The sequence below is a fragment of the Asterias amurensis genome, chromosome 6 (assembly GCF_032118995.1).
Source record: "Asterias amurensis chromosome 6, ASM3211899v1".
In the NCBI taxonomy this organism is placed as follows: domain Eukaryota; kingdom Metazoa; phylum Echinodermata; class Asteroidea; order Forcipulatida; family Asteriidae; genus Asterias; species Asterias amurensis.
In genome coordinates, this window is record NC_092653.1 from 3,721,962 (window position 1) to 3,741,431 (window position 19,470).

The 19,470-nt window shown below is 38.1% G+C and overlaps 2 protein-coding genes across 2 annotated transcripts in view; both read right to left on the bottom strand.

Annotated features, from left to right (window-relative positions):
• The window catches only part of LOC139938648 (rRNA methyltransferase 3, mitochondrial-like), a 36,029-nt gene extending 29,950 nt beyond the window's left edge, over positions 1-6,079 (bottom strand). The window contains exon 1 of the mRNA XM_071934255.1: positions 5,649-6,079. Coding sequence (XP_071790356.1) covers positions 5,649-5,770 — 122 coding nt within the window. The 5' untranslated portion in view covers positions 5,771-6,079. The remainder of the gene's footprint in view (positions 1-5,648) is intronic.
• Positions 6,080-16,042: 9,963 nt separating this feature from the next.
• Positions 16,043-19,470, bottom strand: part of LOC139938493 (rRNA methyltransferase 3, mitochondrial-like) — a 47,929-nt gene continuing 44,501 nt past the window's right edge. The window contains exon 4 of the mRNA XM_071934055.1: positions 16,043-18,503. Coding sequence (XP_071790156.1) covers positions 18,016-18,503 — 488 coding nt within the window. The 3' untranslated portion in view covers positions 16,043-18,015. The remainder of the gene's footprint in view (positions 18,504-19,470) is intronic.

Here is a 19,470-nt window from a genome sequence, read left to right on the forward strand (position 1 = left end):
TTATTGTTTGTCTCCCACAAATGGCCGACCGTCTTAGTTCCCAAAGTAAAATTAAAACCATGCAATTTCGAGGCATATTTGTGTGGATCATTGTATTCTACTTTTAAAACATCTTTCCAACCGCGTATGCATTTGATAACAAACGATTATAAACGCTTTTTATAGACCAACTCATCCGATCCAAGGCAACGTGTTCCTTTAAAATGTAAGAGCTTAGATTTAAGGGAAACAAATCAATAAACTCTGTGTAGCTAAAGGACTAAAATATTGCTAGACAATGTAGCTGCTCAGGAAGAAAAGGAATAACTTAATGAAAGCTTCTTGATACAAAACAAACTACACCCAAGAAGAAAGATATTCACTTGGCAGGCAATTACAAATGTACCATCACCAAACGAGGTAGTAGAAAATTATTGGGAAAAAAGAAATTTTTTCAAAGAATTTTTTTTTTCTCACTCCATGCCAGTTTCAACTGCAAAATGCACTAAGAAACACTAAGCAGTATTGCAGATATTTTACCCTGATAGATTTGTACTAAACTAAAAATTTCATTCATGTAAATAATTTCAACTCTATTTTACAATGTTCAAACAGTCTAAAATAGAAAGAAATTGCATTTTAAACCCCACACAGAGACAAATGCACATGCCTGAACTTCATTCTTGAAGGGGCACAGCAATGTTCCTCTGATAAGGGGCACTCTATGAGCAATATGTAAAACTGTATTGAATTTTTGGTCAGGGCACCACAGCAAAAGAATAGGGCACCACAGCCATTGCTGTTGGTGCCGTGGGTTATTTTTGAGGCCTGACTGTACATGTATGAGCAGGAAGACACTCATGAAATGACTTAAAGTAAAACAGTCTCAATTCAGACCAAGAAACAGTTTAACAAACTGCACAGTACATTATCATTGGTGATTTCATGTTTTAGTAATGTGTGTTTGGTAAAACTTGTTTGAGATAATGAACACCTCTTTATTTTACTGCACCTTCAGTGAACACAAAGAGTATGTAGTTCACTGCAATCTAATGTAATTTAAAGCACCGGTACTAACCTAAAAACCTTTTTTAACTCAATGTTATAAAAAATTACTATGGGATAAACCTTTAAAAAAAGATTTATGTAGACAAGAAATTGTGATTTGTAGATTTGTGTGGTGATTTGATGTTTTATTATTAATGTGTATTTCGGTGAATTTCGTTTGAGATATTGAACACCTCTTTATTTTACTGCACCTTCAGCGAACACAAAGAGTACGTAGTTCACTGTGATCGAATGAGATTTAAAGCACCGGTACTAATTTTAAAAATCTTTTTAATTCAATATTATATAAATTACTATATGGGAAAAACCTTTAAAAAAAACTAAAATACTGTAGATTGTGATATTTTTGCGGATTTGGTGATTTGACATTTTAGTAATGTGCACTTTGGTGAATTTTATTTGAGATAATTAACACCTCTTTATTTTACTGCACCTTCAGCGAACACAATGAGCACGTAGTTCACTGTGATCGAATGAGATTTAAAGCACCGGTTCTAATTTTAAAAATCTTTTTAATTCAATATTAGATAAATTACTATATGGGAAAAACCTTAAAAAAAAAAAAAAAAAATCGTGTAGATTGTGGTTTTTTCGGATTTGGTGATTTGACATTTTAGTAATGTGCACTTTGGTGTATTTCATTTGAGATATTGAACACCTCTTTATTTTACTGCACCTTCAGGGAACACAAAGAGTACGTAGTTCACTGTGATCGAATGAGATTTAAAGCACCGGTACTAATTTTAAAAATCTGTTTAATTCAATATTATATAAATTACTATATGGGAAAAACCTTAAAAAAATTAATGTAGATAAGATTTGGGTGATTTGTAGATTTGTAGATTTGTGTAGTTTTGCTGCAATCTGTTTTTGCTGCGTTTGTTTTCACCGTGGAAGAAAATATCTCTAATGCCTTACTAGATGTTAAAACTGTTAGGGTTTTGTAAATGGTAATTTTTTCACCAGCTCCTATTTATCCATAATTTTTCTCATTTAAATTTGAAAAATATTATTGACCAAATGCAGTGAACGACTTCCCTTGTAGTATAGTAGAGCAAAATGCTACGAAAAATACATGTGTTGTAACTCCAAATTTATCATTTGCCACTCAGTATTAGTATTCAGTGTGCAGTGAGTGATTTCCCTCGTTTAGCAGAGCAAAATGTTACACAAAATGTATCAAGTGCTACTCAAAAATCACAAATTGCTACTCAATATTTGCATTCAGCGTGCACAAATAATGTTCTGTCTAACGTTTTGCTAAGCAAAATTGCTGGATGAAATCGTTCCCTGGTGTGCACAAAATCTGTTCACGGACTAGATGTAACTGTTTCCTGAACTATAATACTTTTTGGTTGATATAGGAAATACTATTATTGAAAAGCCTTTTTTTTTACCTCTTACCGCAATTACAATTGTAAAATTTATATAGACTTCATATGAAGTTAAAGCCATTGGACACTTATTCGGTAAACAGTATTGTCCAAAGGCCCACACTTCGTGTATCACAACTGATAAAAATAACAACAAACCTGTGAAAATTTAGGCTCAATCGGTCATCGGAGTCAGGAGAAAATAACGGGGAAAACCCACCCTTGTTTCCGCATGTTTTGCCATGTCACGACATGTGTTTTAAATAAATCTGTAATTCTCGACAACGAGAATTTATATTTGTTTTAATGTTTTCTCGAAAAGTAAAGCATTTCATGGAATAATATTTCAAGAGAAGTCTTTCACCATTACCTTCTGTAAACCCTGTAAGTTATTCATAAATCTGTGAACTTTTTTTTTTTCTGTGCCAAAAGTGTATAATGGCTTTAAGTTAGAGGGGATGTCCTGTCATGTTCAAAGCTGACTTGTGGATGTATTAGGAATTATGATTTCTCATCCAGTTACTGAATGCACGCACCCTCCCTCCTTATCGTTATAAAGGGTGAGGTATCAAATGCGACAACTGGGTGGTGAGCTGAGAGTTCATAATTCCATACATCCTCAAGCCTGCCTTGATCATGACGTCAATATTTTACTACATGCTTCAACGGATCGCCTTGATCTTGTAGCCTGTAGCCGTTGTAGCCACAAACAGGAATACCTTTTGGACATTTAACCATCCCTATACTTAAGTACACGTCCATTTTTTACTACATGCTTTAATGGAGCCTCGTTCTTGAAGCCGTTGTATAACCCTTTATAGCAGTCTCAATTCAACGATGTGAAACTTACAAATAATTTCCAATTGCTGTACTTTTCTAACCATTGCTGGTGAATTACAGATTGGTGTTTAGTGTTTGTATTTTTGTGACAACTGCTTGAAAATTTAAACACACTAATAGTAGTTATTTATGTTAATTTCTTAACTTTATTTACTGCACCTAATGAGCACAAAGAGTAGTTTAAAAAACTCTGCACAAAAATAACATGCTGGTAAATCCTTATTAAAGGCAGTGGACACTATTGGTAGTTACTCAAAATAATTATTAGCATAAAACCATACTTGGTGACGAGAAATGTTGAGGGGTTCGTGGTATAAAACATTGTGAGAAACGGCTCCCTCTGAAGAGATAACAAATTCGAGAAAGAAGTAATTTGTCCAGGAATTTGATTTTGAGACCTTATAATTAGAATTAGATTTTGTCAACTTCGTGTGACAAGGGTGTTTTTCCTTCAATAGTTATCTCGCAACTTCGTAGACCACTTGAACTAAAATTTTCACAGGTTTGTTATTTTGTGCATATGTTGAGATACACCAAGTGAGAAGACTAGTCTTTGCCAATCACCAATAGTGTCCAGTGTCTTTAAATGCTCTGCAAGGTAAATAAATTGTTTCTAAAAATAAATGTTGGGACTTAACTTAGTACAGAGCAAATCAGAACAAATCAAGCTGATTTTAAGACGGCTTTAAAAAAAGATGCACTATTTTTCCCAGTAACAGCAAATTTCATTGTGCCCTCTTTTTTAGGAATCTTCATCATCAATCAAACAATAACTGAACATTGTAGTCTGTAACTAACATTCAATCTTTTAGAACTCAGACTAATCTGGTATTGTAGGTCCAATGAATACCAGGCCTGGAATTACACGCAGCCCACAGAGGTCATGACCTCCGTTGCCCCTGGTCTTGGCCTTGGTGCCCCTTCAAAAGTTTCCTACTGACTTAAAAAATTTCCAATGGAAGTGCCCTTTTCAAAATGAAAATTGCCTTATCCTTTCTAAGATGAAATTCCAGGCTTGAACAGTTACATTTAGTGCAGTCTCATCAGCCAGAATCAAATTCATTTTGTTGTTTTTAATTCAGGCTATTTCACAGCCACCGTGTAATGAAATAAAATAATCAGCTCATACCAGTCATGTTAATCTTTCTTGTCGAACTGCCTGATACTTTCAAGTGTACATATTGAGTCAACATTATTCCTTGGGTCTTTTGGTGGACCTGTGGACAAGTCGTTCCCAATCTCTCCTTGATTCTCACGACACTAGAGATTGTATCGCGAGACCAGCAGCTTCGCGCGAGAGCAGTGTTCTCGTGGGAGCAGTATTTGATCACAAAACCTGAATCATTACGCCACCGCCACGACTCAACTATATCACCGCTACAGACCACAAGTCTAGTCTTTAAGTTTTTCTTCTTCCACACTATCTTAACTCCACCACCAGCCTCACTACAATCAGTCAAGACTTAAGCTGTGTTCCCATTGGACTTTCTTTTGTAAAGTACCAGCCGTCGATTTCACCAAACTCTTGCTAACTTAGGATTAATCCTAGGACTTAGGACGAGTAAAGTTCTGTATCCAAAGGCGTAGGACGCTTTGAACCCATCCTAAGTTAGGACGGGTTACTCGTTCTAACTCGAGATAGGATTAATCCTGGCGTTACGTGAAATTGGTTGCAGGACTTTTCTGTAGAATGACAAAATCAAATCCAATGGGGACGCAAGGTAAACTGCTCTCCCTGTCAACTTAATGCAACAGTAAAAATAGGTCGAAAGAGGTAGCCACAGTTACTTTACAGGGCTGCTAAAAAAAGTATGGGGCTGATTACTTTTAGAAACTATGCTCCACGGGGGAGCCTTATATAGTTTCTAGAAGTAGGGGCTGGTTAGCCCTGGAGAGGAGTCCAACCTGGGCTAGGGGCTGGTATGCTTTAGTAGTGTGGGCGACCAGAACACAGAAAAGAGTACTGCGTTTGATGTCTTTAAAGTCCTGGAAAGCATAACCCATTAATATAGTTGCATTATTGAAACCCCCTATGGACGGCCGTTGGGAGGAGGAAAACGTTATCGCAACTTAACTCATTAACGAAAGAACCTATATGACAATGGCATTTGAACCATTGTCATGCAGTGCGTACATCTTCAATCATTTGAAGGCTGCACTTTACAAGGAAGAAGAAGAAGCAAAAGTCATGTTAGCCCTAGCCCACCTTGTTGAGCTGTTAATGGCTCCGCTTTTAACATCGGTCTCATCACTGTCACCATTGACAGTGATGAGACCGATGTTAAAAGCGGAGCCATTAACAGCTCAACAAGGTGGGCTATGTTAGCCCCACTTGTATGAATCCAGCTAGCCTTGGCTGCTTGATTAGAAATAGGATAAGGAACTCACCCGATTCGTTTGTCATCTGCTTTTGCCTTTTCAAAATTCATAAGTGATCTTGTTTCCCAAAACTTCCTTTTCTTCATCTTCGGAATCCAAATCAGAGAGTCGCTGCTATCGCTGATTATCATCCGACCGTCGTCTAAGGTCCGACCTTCCTGACACTGACAGCTCCCCGGACAGCGGTCCGAACACCCAGCCGTCACGGCCGCCTCCTGACGCCGTCGTCAGTGACGGCGGCTCCGTTTCGGACTTTTTCTTCTTGGTTGACTCGTTCGTTTTTTCACAATTCGTCTGTCTTTGACAAACCTCCTTCGCCAGATTAAGCGTCGTGGTTGCTACATGTCTAGCTGTCGACTTGGAAACCGCAGTTTGAGTTAGAAAACATGGTTTATTGAACGTGGAAATTGTCACCAGAAAGCGCATGCTGTTTCGCATGGGCGCCGCCATATTGGAACTAAATTACTGCGACAGAAACGACAATGAGGGCGCTATTTCAATTTGCCGAGGTTGGGAAAAAAACACAGACATAAAGAACCTTCTTTATGTCTGTGAAAAAAACTATGGAAAGGCATAAATGCAAATCAAACACAGATCTCTATTACTGTTTGTAAAAATTTTCAAAGTTTACAAAAATTGTAATTTTTGTAACATTCGGCCGTCCATGCCAACCAAGACCAAACCAGGGCGGTTTGTTTATCAACAAACGAAACGTTCTCTTAATCTTGTGGAAATGATGTGGGTGAGGGTGTTATACGCCTCTCTGAATGGGTGCGTTCGTTTAGCTTCCCTGGGTCGACCCCGTCGTGTGGCATTGTTCCCCCCAGGACGAACGTGTGCAGATAATAATACCACGGGAAAGAACCTGCCACACACCGGGGTCGACCCAGGGGAGCTAAACGAACGCACCCTATATTTATGCATGGTGTCATAATTCTAACCCAAAATGAAGCTATTGCGCACGTCCGCCACTACTTGCAGTGGCTGCGCCCACCTCGTTTTGGGTTAGTCGACGAAACTCTAGAAACTATAAGGCTCTCCCGTGAGCCTATAGTGGTCTACTATTTTAGGCCTCCTTAACGCTATACGTTTTTCAAATCACGTTGATAGGTGAAAGTTTTACGACCGTTAGCCAGCAATAACTCAAGTTTCTTTAGGACTACACTACCAACACTTTCCACACACACTCAATATACATTCATAATGCTTGCATTTCCTTTTTGTTGAGTGAAATTAAAAAACATCGTCAAAAAATTACATTTTCTGCTCGGTACTCACTGTTGTTTTTCTGCCGCATCGCACCAGCCTACTACATGTAGATCGACGAACTGCCGAGCATATTTAATGATTGGTTGCTATAACTGTTGAATGATTTTTGCTTTGTTTCCAATCACGTGTACACGATTTTAGAATTTAAGGCCCCATTCATCGTGATTTACGACGCATACAAAGTTGTCTGAGCACCAAATATAGCAAGTTTTCGGAACATGCTGTGCAACATCTATAATCTACTGTTTTTACCACCGCTTTTGGGAGTAGCAGAGCGTCGGCCTCATTAATTTTTAGTTTATTGTCATATCAATTAATTCTCATGTAAACTTTCTGGTCAACATCCGCCGGGGCGCGCGCCCCGCGTGACGAAGTCCCCTGATAAAACATCCAATTGTATAATATATTGTAACGAATCCGGGGTGGGGTATGGTTCTTATGAATTTAACCAAGCCGCCACTCTGGAATCTGAAGAAGCCACAGGGGAAGGATGAAACATAATATTGGAGGATTGTCCTTAAACTCTACTGATGAGGCACATTGAAATAAATCAACTGTTTCAAACAGAGGGTTGACATTAACCGCAAGGAACTACACAGTGTGTATTTTATTCAATCATGTTCAATCACAAAATGTACATAGCGCCCTCGCTTGATTTAAACGGTATTAACTTAAGGTATTTTGCAATCAATCAGTCCGCTGGTTCATTCGCACGCAGCAGTACATGGTAGCGTGGCTGCTCGTGTTGTAGTAATTATCTAATGAGATTCGCCAATAAAGTGAGTAGCATCGTTTGCGTGTGTGTGTTCTTGAATGGTCTTGAGTTCTTGAGGTCTTGAATGGTCTTGAGTTCTTGAGGTCTTGAGGTCTTGAGTGGCGATCTCTAGTCTGGAAGCGACTGAGCCCCGAGCTCTGGTTTTCGTCCCCTTTTAAAGCCTAGCAGAAGTACGCGCTGCACGCAGCTTGCCTAAGCCAGAGAACTGATTGGTTAATTTATAAGCGTTAAGAAAACAAAATATGTAAACACCTTTGGTAGCGTGCGCGCTAGCAGTTTGTTAGCGCGCGCGTATAAGCGCGCGCGAACGCACAGTCCCATACGCACAACCAAAATGTGTGAAAACTTATTTAGCTGAAGTTAAACTTACACTAATGGTGAATTAGCAAGACATTATAAATAAAAGAGATAGAATTAAATTGTCTCCACAACTCTATAATTAATTCTAAAACGCAAGGCAGTTTTCGCCACACTATGTTATCATAATTATCTCGTGGAACCCTATACAAATTAAAATAATAGAAACGGTAATTGTATTGGTCTTTAATAACTACTCTTACATTCTCTCACTTAATTCACTTTCAGAAAACATTTGCGTAGTTACTTTGAGGGTTTGTATGCCAGCTACCCCTACATCCTCTCACTTAATTCACTTTCAGAAAACATTTGCCTTGTTGTTTTAAGGGTTTGTAGGCCAGTTTGGTTAATTTCGTATGGAGACATTCGTAAAAAGTACCCGATTCAGCTGCACATGAGGGCTCTTTCGATAACAAAACCCGACGGCCGATTGCTTAAAAGGATTTGGCAAAAATCTACATCCTGAGTCCTGACAAGACTGCGTTCTAACAATTTTGTTGCCTCAGAACTTTGAATGGAATGTTCGTTTACAGCTTCAAAACAGCCGTTGATGTTTCACAAAGTTCGTAACTATGAAAGCATACTATTCTTAAACGGTGATTTCATGTACTCTTTTGTAGGTTTAACTGGCAAAACCTATACAATGTATATGAAAAGAATCAGTAATGTATTTACTTTCTTTTTGAAAATGTTTCAACTTTTGCGTGTACACGTTTTGTGTGGGGGATGACATATGGACTGTACCACTAATGGTGCAGAGTTAAATGGAACAAATAAAGTTTCACAACAATGGGTTGCTGTTTGATGCGTTTAAAAAATGCTGGAAAGTTGGGTAGGCCTACATGAGTGAGTGACTTAATTGTAATAAACACATATGTAACAGATGCATGTATTAAAGCCTAATGTTTTTTATTTAACGCGCAAAATTAAACCCCCCTGTACAAAATGGTATATACACAATGCCATTTACCCCTCTGCGAAACATCAATGAGTCACTCTGGAATGTTAATGGGAGTCCGAGGTTGCCACCCACTTCAAACCTAAAGAGGTGGCTCTGTGTGCAGCCTACAGCTACCCCCCCACCCCCCTTAGACCAACAGGTGGCCCATATCAAAACCAGACAACCACACATGTAAGGAGATATCGCCCGTAACTCCAGCCAATCAGACAACTCGTAAGAGGGAGTTCGGTTCAGGGTTTTGTAGACTTGCAACCCGACGTCTGTAACGACACAACCGTGTTGGATTCCACAAGGATGCCATGCCACTGGACCTTCTAACTTTCAATCCAAGATGGCGCGGCTTACGCTTTTAATAGTATAGATTACCCCAGAAAGTAACTCCCCGATCGCTTTTGAATGGCCAGTTTTCAGGATTTATCCACTTATCCTCGTGTACCCTATATTCACGCACTGAAGACTTGAGATAGAACAGAACCAAGAATAACTTTGAGCTTTATTTTTATTTGACCGATGTCATAGCCCACCTGAGAGGCCGTAGAACGCCATCTAAGCACAACGGAGGTCGTCGTATGCAAACGACCCCAATTTGTCTGCATACGTTTTGCGTCACATAAATTCACGCACTTGTTTTGAAACGTCAATACGGGACCCCTTTCTATTAGACCATGGGATGGGTATTGAAAAGGGGCCTATTTTTGGGGTTTCGTGGTCCCCATCTCCGGACTGCATGAAATTTGACGCACAAGGGTTTTCAATGGAACTGAATCCGAATTTGGTTGTTGCTAAGCTCTTAAACTGCACAGTTGGTGAACAGACCAATTTTTGGGTCATTTAGGTCAAAAACAGTATTTTTTGATAACGTCTGTATACACTGGGACTATTTACCAATCGTTCACGGCAGTGCAAGAACCTTTTCCAAGTGTTTAATGTGAACGATGTAAATTTTCCCCTTTTCTGTCCGATTAACATGCAAAGGCCAACAACAAAAACCCATGATTTTTATTGATTGAAAATCAAGTACAATGCCATTTGTTTTTCGTTGCTACGACGTGCGTGTGTTACATTTTTATTATCACGCGCGCGGCCGAGTTAGATGTGGGACGCAGACGCACTATTTGTTCGTATTCCACTCGCGCTTGTGTGATAACTTGTAGTTTTGTCGAACGAGCCTGTGAATCGGCATCCTTTTATTCAGGGGTTTGAAGAAATACTCTGTATATTATAATGGTACAGTGTAGGAACGAAACACGATAATGCTTTGAATGACGTCACCCACATCGCAGGCTTCCGTGGATTTGTAGATAACTATTTGTCGCCGTAATTGTTTCTTTTCGGGATTCGGTGCAGGATTTTCGCCAAGCAACAGCAAGTACAGTCGTTTGACCAGTTCCGGATCACTTTTTGAACTCATGGGTTTTTTTTTGCCTTCTCTTTAATATTTTAAACAAACGAAGTCGATCAGTTTACCTGAACATTTCATAAAACTCACCAAGTATCCATTAGCAAAAAGAGAATAATACTTTTGAAGTGGCTTCGAGAATAGTACTGTCACCCGTTTGACCAGTTCCGGACCGGTTGAATTTATTCCGAATCAGTAGAACGCCCTCTATTGTAACCAAAATAAATACTCCCATTCATAAAACTGTTCCACAAGGACACAAACTTCAGAAAAGTGTGTTGACATGGACGTGTGGACCTCCCTCTATCGTTATATTGTTATTTATAGTTATTTTAACTGGCTTGTTTCTATTAATTATTTAGCAAACAAAAGTAAAATAAAAAATTTTTATTTTTATTTATTTACTGTTCTATTTATTTACTCTTCTATTTATTTTATTTTTTTGTTTGGTGAAAATGAAGGGGGGGGGGGAGGAAAGGTTGCACTATTATTAATGGAGGGATGGAGGGTTATGGAATAGAATAAGGGATACTGGCAATGGGGCAAGTAAACAGTTTTTATTTTAAATTGGTTTTTGCCTCGTGTAGCATGAAGGAGGGAAGACGTCTTTTAAATCAGGTGATCACAAAACTGTTGCAAAAAACTCCACTGTGTTGAAATGTCAAACTTTATTAAAGTTAAACTTCTTGAGCAAAACATTTATGCCATATTATATAAAAACTCCCCTGTTTTTTATTTGCCCCCATCTTTATTGTTTTTATTGATTTATTTTAAACAAAATAATTTCAGTTAAAAAACAAAATTTGAACTCATTAATCAATTTATTTATTTACTCTCTTTTTTTTGTTTGGTGATTTGAGTGGGCGGGGGCTAAGGGAAGGTGACAATACTATTATTGATGGAGGGGTAGGGTGGTTACTGGAATAAATTAAGGAAAAGTAGGGCAAGTTAACAGTTTTTGGTTGTTTTTCCCTCATGTAGCATATATATGGAGGAGGAAAGACTGGTCTTTTAAATCAGGTGATCAAAACTAGCTATTTTTGGGAGAAGACAAACTCAACTGTGTTGAAAGAATGTCGAACTATTTTCTTTTGCAAAACAACGCTATATAAAAACTCTTCTGTTTTGTATTTGCCCTGCAAATGGCAATGGCCCCGCCCCATTGGCCCAAAGTTTTTTCAATTCAAAACAAATTTTGTTTACTTGTGAGATTATTTTGCATTACTTATAGCCAAGTCAACTAAAAAACTGTTACTGCAGGTATTCTGATGAAATCAGAGGGCACCCATTTTCACATAAATTTTAAATTGATACATTGTAATGTATATCATTGAATATTATGAAGAAGAAAAAAAAATGAAAGAATAAATAACCTGCTGAGCAGCAATGGTAAAGGATGCAGTTTAGAACAAGAAATCATTTTTTGGTCAACTTGGCTTAAAGGCATATTATCACGAGAGACATACCAACAGTCTTGCACGTACATAAACTTATTAGCACATAAAGCACATTCTTTTTTTGTTAACACAGTTCAATATTTTACTGATACTTGACAAGTTTCTTTTGTACAGTAATCTACATGTAGTTTAACATACATCATTGAGCTCAATCCATGAATCCAAAAAAATGAATGGGGTGGTGGTAATTAAAACATAAAAATCATGTAAAAATACATTTCTCTGTCACATTTGAAAAAAATCACATATTGAATTATTGCTTTATCAAATATTGCTTAACATGTAGTGTGAGATATAAACTGGGCTTAACCAAGCAGTGCTCCAAGGTGGAATTGAATTTTGGAAATGAATTTTGGAAAATGCGAATTCCCAGTTGTTTGATCCCCTCTAGGCTGAATTGTGTAAACGTTTCTATCTCCACTAATGATTTATAATTCACTAATGATGTGTACAAATGAAATCTATTCTTCTTTCCCAAATACATTGAATTGACCTTTTGACCCAAACCAAATTCCCTCTTTTAAGGTACATGTACAACCCTATTTTTGTACTATGTAGGTCTCTGTAATTTTTCAAAATCTGCTCTTGGCAACTCTGCTCTGGGCAATTAAGAGTACATTGCCTATTTCAACATGAGGGTTACTTAGGTTAGAGCAACTAAATATTCCCCACTTTCATAAAGGATGCTATCTATCATTTCTATTGAAAGAGAGTACATCATAAAACTGAGTTTGTTGACCCTTGGGACCTTTGATCCCCTCTTTAAAGGCACTGAACACGACTGGTAGTTGTCAAAAACCAGTATTTTCACAATATTTTATACTATCAACAGCTCTCCATCACTTGTTACCATGTAAGTTTTTATGTAGTTTTACATGTAGTTACCAAACGTGTACAGTGCCTTTAACGTAATCTTTAAAAAAAGCAAGATCATGGACTTTGTGTAAGTGTTTCACCTTTCATCCCAGAGCACTGCTCCATCTTCAGACATTAATTTCATACATTTTCCTTCTGGCATAGCTCTCAAGGCGGTCACTAGAATATCACCTAGGCCTGGTCTATCTCCGACAACAATATATGTACATGGTTTAATCACGCCCCCACCTTTATCAAACACGGATGGCCAAGGAGCAAAACTCTGAACTGGGTCTCCAGTAGTTTGTGCATATATTTTACCCCCAGATTGAATAATTGCTCTAAATGCAGAACCAAGGCCCCTTGGTGCATGCCCTATTGGCAAACCTGCAACATCCTGTAACTTTAAATGCTTTTTGACATCTGTAATCAAATTATGTACATCATCTGAAAATCAATCCAAAGAAGGGATCCACACAAGAGTTGCATCTTGGTCATTGATGTTGGTGTATTCCAGGTCAACCGGTAGAAATGTTGCAGGAGTTGTTACTGGTGGCTTAATTTGGTATGCATGATAGCCTTTAATGTCAGAATTTAGAAGTCTGTATCTGCACACCATTCGTGTTGATATTGCTGCTGCTGCCAAGCTGAAAAGAAAAATTGTGTAAACTTTATAGTGCTTATTTGTTGTGCTGCCATGTACTGTCTAAGCAAGCAAACATGTGTCCTAAAAGACACTAGACACTATTGGTAATTGTCATAATAATGAAAGAAAAAACACCCTTATCATCATTCTGAGGTCTCGAAATCAAAATTCGTTGAAAATAACTTCTTTCTCAAAAACTACGTAACTTTAGAGGGAGCCGTTTCTCACAATGTTTTATACTATCAACCTCTACCCATTACTCGTTACATAGTAAGGTTTTATGCTAATAATTTCGAGTAATTACCAATAGTGTCCACTGCCTTTAAATAAAGGCAGATAAAACGTGAGATTAGTAACTTGTTTATTTTGACAGGACCAGGTGGGATCAAATCAATTATACAAAATTTGGATAAACCATTTTGTGGGACGCAACTGCCCCCAAAAGTTATGCCAATGCAAACAAATATCTTGTTAAAGACACTAGACACTATTGGTAATTTTCAAAGACTAGTCTTCACAGTTGGTGTATCTCAACATGCATAAAATTCTAAATCTGAGGTCTTGAAATCAAATTAGTGGAAAAGTACTTCTTTCTCGAAAACTTCAATGTACGTCACTTCAGAGGGAGCTGTTTCCCACAATGTTTTATACTAACAACCTCCTCCCATTACTCGTAACCAAGAAAGGTTTTATGCTAACTGTTTTGAATAATTACCAATAGTGTCCACTGCCTTTAATTCAAACCACACATTCATGACAAACAAACTTAGTGACACTATGTTCCAACAGTACATCTGGGTCATAAGCAAGGGTTGAAGGAACACACGTTTGATGCATCCATTTAAGGCACCCATCACACTGTATCCACAACAGATTATCCCCCATACGGACATTGTGTTCATAAGAAATGTTGCACACTGTGCAAAATGTCCCTGTGCTTGTCGGGTTGACTTTTGCAGAACGACTCAATTTCCTTAGATATCTTTTCTTGGCATTTTTCTCCATCTCTGCTTTATGTCTTATCTTCTTTAGCTTGTGCAAGGCCATTTGCCTTAGACATTTAGATGAAGCTAAATTGTCAGGCAATGAAGAAACAAGAGTGTTTGGTCGAGATGAGCAAGATGGTCCAGCTTGTGGGAATGTGAGGGCATCTTGCAAAGTGGAGGATATCATGGATGCTGAGGATGTAGGCTGTGTGGAGTCAGATGGGTTGTTTGGTGTGCTTCCTATTTGTTCAACTGCAGCAGCAAGCATATCCAGCCCACAGAGTACTTGGCTCTCCTGTGCGGGGGCATGCGGTACTGAATATGTTTTTGCTGGTACTGCTTTCATTTTGAGCTGTTTATACGTCTCGAAGCGTGGTGAAACAGTACCAGCCATCTCCCCTCCGTTATCCTCATTAACAATGGACATCCTCTTCTCATACTTCGTAAGTGTGTCTTTGTCCAAAACCGACTGGAAGACCTGAAATGCTTGATCAGCTCCGGAACTGGTCACAGGAACAATGCATCACAACAAACGATTTCGGTAATTTTATCTCGTCAAAAAAAAAGGATGACTGCTCTAATTTAGCTTGAAGTATTTTTTACACCTTTTTACCGTTTGAAATAAATGTTAATCGTCCTAGCGCTGCAATTTGAAAGGTGAGCAGTTTAACAGCGTTTTTCAACAATGTTTTTTTCTTTTTTCTAACGATCATTTTTGCCGACAAACTTTAGAAAAATTGCCATAACATATTTTTTCGATGATGTTTGGCACCTTATTTTGGGTTGGTTGGTTTATTGGATGTGGTTCTGCATATTCAATAACAGAAATCGGTAATGTGACAAGTAATTTAATTACGTGGCTGCTTCAAAGTTTGAGTGATCCGGAACTGGTCAATGATCCGGAACTGGTCAAACGACTGTAATGGATTTTCTGTATTTTATTCATACCTACATACAAAATATGCGTGGTCCAAAAGTGGGGACTACAGTTTTGAGCAATTCTAGCGATCATCCCATGGTCTATATGCCTTCTTTTCTTCTAAGCACTCGAGTCCATGCGGCAGGGAAACTAGAAGGCCAAAACTGCCAGTTATACCTATTTACCCCATCAGTTGTTGGGTTTCTACCAGGCTAATTAGCTGAACCCTTATCTCATACACCCGGCCTAACCTGTGGTGAAGCCATCAATTTACAAAACTAAGTTATACAACACTAAAATACTGTTTTTTCATAGTTAATTATATTATAACATATTATGAATAATAAATGAGCGTATTTTTTATCAATAAGGCTTCTGATGTTTTTTGTTTTTTTTAACCAACGTGCAAATTACAATAAAATCGTAATTTCTGGAAATTTGCCTATAAGGCGCACGTCCACTTCAACCTTCCACAGTTTTTTGTATGTTGTCATGTAAAATTCATGTGATCTTGTAATTGATGTAGTGAAGTATGGCAGACAACAAACGCAAAGAACTTTCAGGGTGTTTTAAGTGTTTTTATCAACCATTTTAGTTAGGCATAGCCTATTTTGTGTTTAGTCTTATAAGGTAAGATTTTCTACTAAAATTATAGATTATCTAAAATATCAACCAGAAAGGCTACGATTTGTCCCATCATTGTAGGAGATTGAAGATTATGTTGTATATTTTCATGAAATTAAAAAATTATGTCATTGCGTTTTGTAAACAAATAGGCCTTTGTCATGGTGCAGCCATCTTTATTTTCTCCCATTGATATGATAACAATGTAAGTTAAACAAACAGCATCGCGTGAGCGTTCAATAAAAAAACCTCAAACATGTATTTCATATTCAACGCGCGTACAGAATGGCGCGCTTTTCATCTTGCGGTCCCGTCGCGTTAGACCTTATCGCAAATACCAATGCGCAAGCGCAGACTGTAGAATGAGGTGCATTGTGGGATAGATATGAATCAAATTTTGCTACCAGCTAGACCACAATGCACCTAATTCCAAGCTTTACGCGCGCGCCCCAGTATTTGCGAAAAGGTCTTTTGTGCAAGCAGCATCGCGCAGTGCGCCCTCTAGTTCTTATATTATACAAAAATTGACTGCTTCGAGTGCTATGGTTAAAACTATGACTCCCGAGGTGATCCCCAGAGCGTTCTATTTCCCCGAGGCGAAGCCGAGGGAAAATAGAACGCTACGGGGATCACCGAAAATTTACTAGAGCAGGACTTGAACCTGCAACCTCTGGATTAATATGCTGGTGCTCTACCAAACATAACTATTAGCCCTTCAGCCGATTTCACGAATCGCTAGGATTAATCCTATCTTGAGAACTTAGGATGGGTTCAATGCATCCTAACGCTATGGATACGGAACTTAACTTGTCCTAAGACCTAAGATTATAGGAAAAGTTTTGTGAAATCGACAGCTGATGTTGGCAGTCTCCCTATTTTGTTCAGGGGCGCCCAGTCAAAGGCAGGTACAGGCATGATATTTGGGCATTGGAAAAAAGTAGGAACATTTTATCCAGTACAAGGGCTGACTTACATTTACACATGGTGTAAGCTTAACAGACTTTCCAGGCTATTTAATCACATTTTTCAAAGGAAAAAATAATCCTAAATTAGACTTAAGTAGGAAGAGTATCATGTCTGCAAGTAATACAAACTGAACATTTAAATGCAAACATGTAAAATATAGACCTTTATCACGACGAGGTCATCTTGATTTTACTCCATTCCAACTCATTGTAACCAAACTGAGGCTGGAAGATATAATAGTCTGGTGCAATTTTTGCACAATGAATGTTAGCATTCATTACTGTTATTGGAAACAGGGAACATGACCAAGATGGTGACAGCGTGATAAAGGTCTATAGCACCTTCTCATAGCTTGAGTTTGGTTTCTGTGCATTTTAAACTAACACCTGTATCACCTCGCTAAAGACCTTTCTTTTGCAACGTCACTGCCAAAGTTTTTGCCAACTATGGAAATTGCCATCAATGCAAATCAAAAAAAGATCGCTACTGTTTGTGACAATGTTACCAAATTATTCGAAAATTGTGTTTTGTTAAAATCAAAACAACTAATTATGAGAGTTATTTAAAGGAACACGTTGCCTTGGATCGGACGAGTTGGTCAAAACTAACATGTGCGAACTAACATGGTCGGCCATTTATGGGAGTAAAAATTTTGACCCCCATAAATGGCCGACATGTTAGTCGACAAGGTAAAAGGAAAACCACGCAATTTCGAGGCATGTTTGTGTGGATCATTGTATTCTACTTTTACAACATCTTTCTACCCATATGCATTTTATAAAAAACGGTTACAAACGCTATTCAAAGACCAACTCGACCGATCCAAGGCAACGTGTTCCTTCAATTGAAAGCTAGCAGAAAATGTTGAATTTTTACGATTAAGTGTTTTACTAACATTCGGCCGACCATCCCAACCAAGGCGGTTTGTTTATCAACAAAAGAGGTCTTTAGAATGGCTGAGCCAGGAAAAACACAGCTGAAACACAACAGAATGAATGTATTCCTTTCAAGTAGCTCTAGTGCTGTATGTTTAACCACTATAGTGGTTAAACATACAGCACTAGAGCTGAAACACAACAGAATGAATGTATTCCTTTCAAGTAGCTCTAGTGCTGTATGTTTAACCACTATAGTGGTTAAACATACAGCTATTAAGAAGTTCTCAATTGTGAATTAAATTCTGCCGTAGTGCCTCAAACAGTATGACACTAGCAGAGACTGCTGCATTTAAACTGTCCACCGCCTCTGCCATGGGTATGTGGACTTTACAGCCTGATGTTTTATCACAGATCTCCAGGGCTTGATAGCTTAACCCTTCAGTTTCACCACCGATAACCAATGCTGATTTGGTTCGCCAGTTAACATCGTGGTAGACTTCAGATTCAAAAACAGGTAAGTCTGTATATTCCTCTTGGCTTTCCTCCATCAGTTTCCTTTGGAATGGTCCACCATGGTTCCGCTTTCTTTTTGAGGGACTCGTCCCCGATTGATCGATGCTTGTTGAGGTGTTGTTATCTGCAACATGCACTGTGACGTCTTCATCCAGATAGTTGGCCATTTCCTTCCATGGAATATTCGCGATGATTGGCATGTGGAAATGAGCACCTGCCCCTGATCGAAGAACCTTTGGCTCCCAAAGGTCAACACATCCTATTAGAGAGAAAATATAGAAGAAACTCAAAGTTTATAAACTTTAGAAGGTTGATCCAATAGAATTTCCAGTTGGACTGAGTTGGTCAAAGATTTTATTCCAATTGAAAATAAAAACCTACTGAATTTCCAATTGGACAGAGTTGGTCAACGATTGCATTCCAATTGGAAATAAAAACCAACTGAATTTCCAATTGGACTGAGTTGGTCAACGATTTAATTCCAATTGGAAATAAAAACCAACTGAATTTCCAATTGGACTGAGTTGGTCAACGATTTAATTCCAATTGGAAATAAAAACCAACTGAATTTCCAATTGGACTGAGTTGGTCAACAATTTAATTCCAATTGGAAATAAAAACCAACTGAATTTCCAATTGGACTGAGTTGGTCAAAGATTTTATTCCAATTGAAATCCAAACCAACTAAACTTCCAATTGGACTGAGTTGGTCAGATATTTTATTCCGATTGGAAATTTAGTATTCCAATAGAAACCAACTCGGTTCCAACTCCAACCAACTTATTCCTATTGGATTTAAATTGGACTGAGTTAGTTAGGTATTTTATTCCATTTGGAAATTCACAATTCCAACTCATTCCAACTCATTCCAACTCAAACCAATTCATTCCAATAGGATTTCCAATTGGAATGAATTGGTAATTTTAGTAAGGGTAGAGAATAAAAAAGTTAAACTTTATACTTGGGAAATTATAGAGAGAGGATTGACGTTAAACACCTTGGGAATAATCTCTGAAATGAGTTCAGCTCGGTTCATACTTCCTGCGAATGTGAAGCGAATATTGATGTCACAACTCTGTTTCCAATGCAAATAATTCGCAAGAGTTGAGCACAGCTCAACCATGGCAAATTATTTGTTGCAAATTTGTAAAGCTTCGCATCTGCGTTCGCATTCGCAGGAAGTAATGAACCATGGCTTTATTGTGGTGGTAAAACAGTTTTGGGTT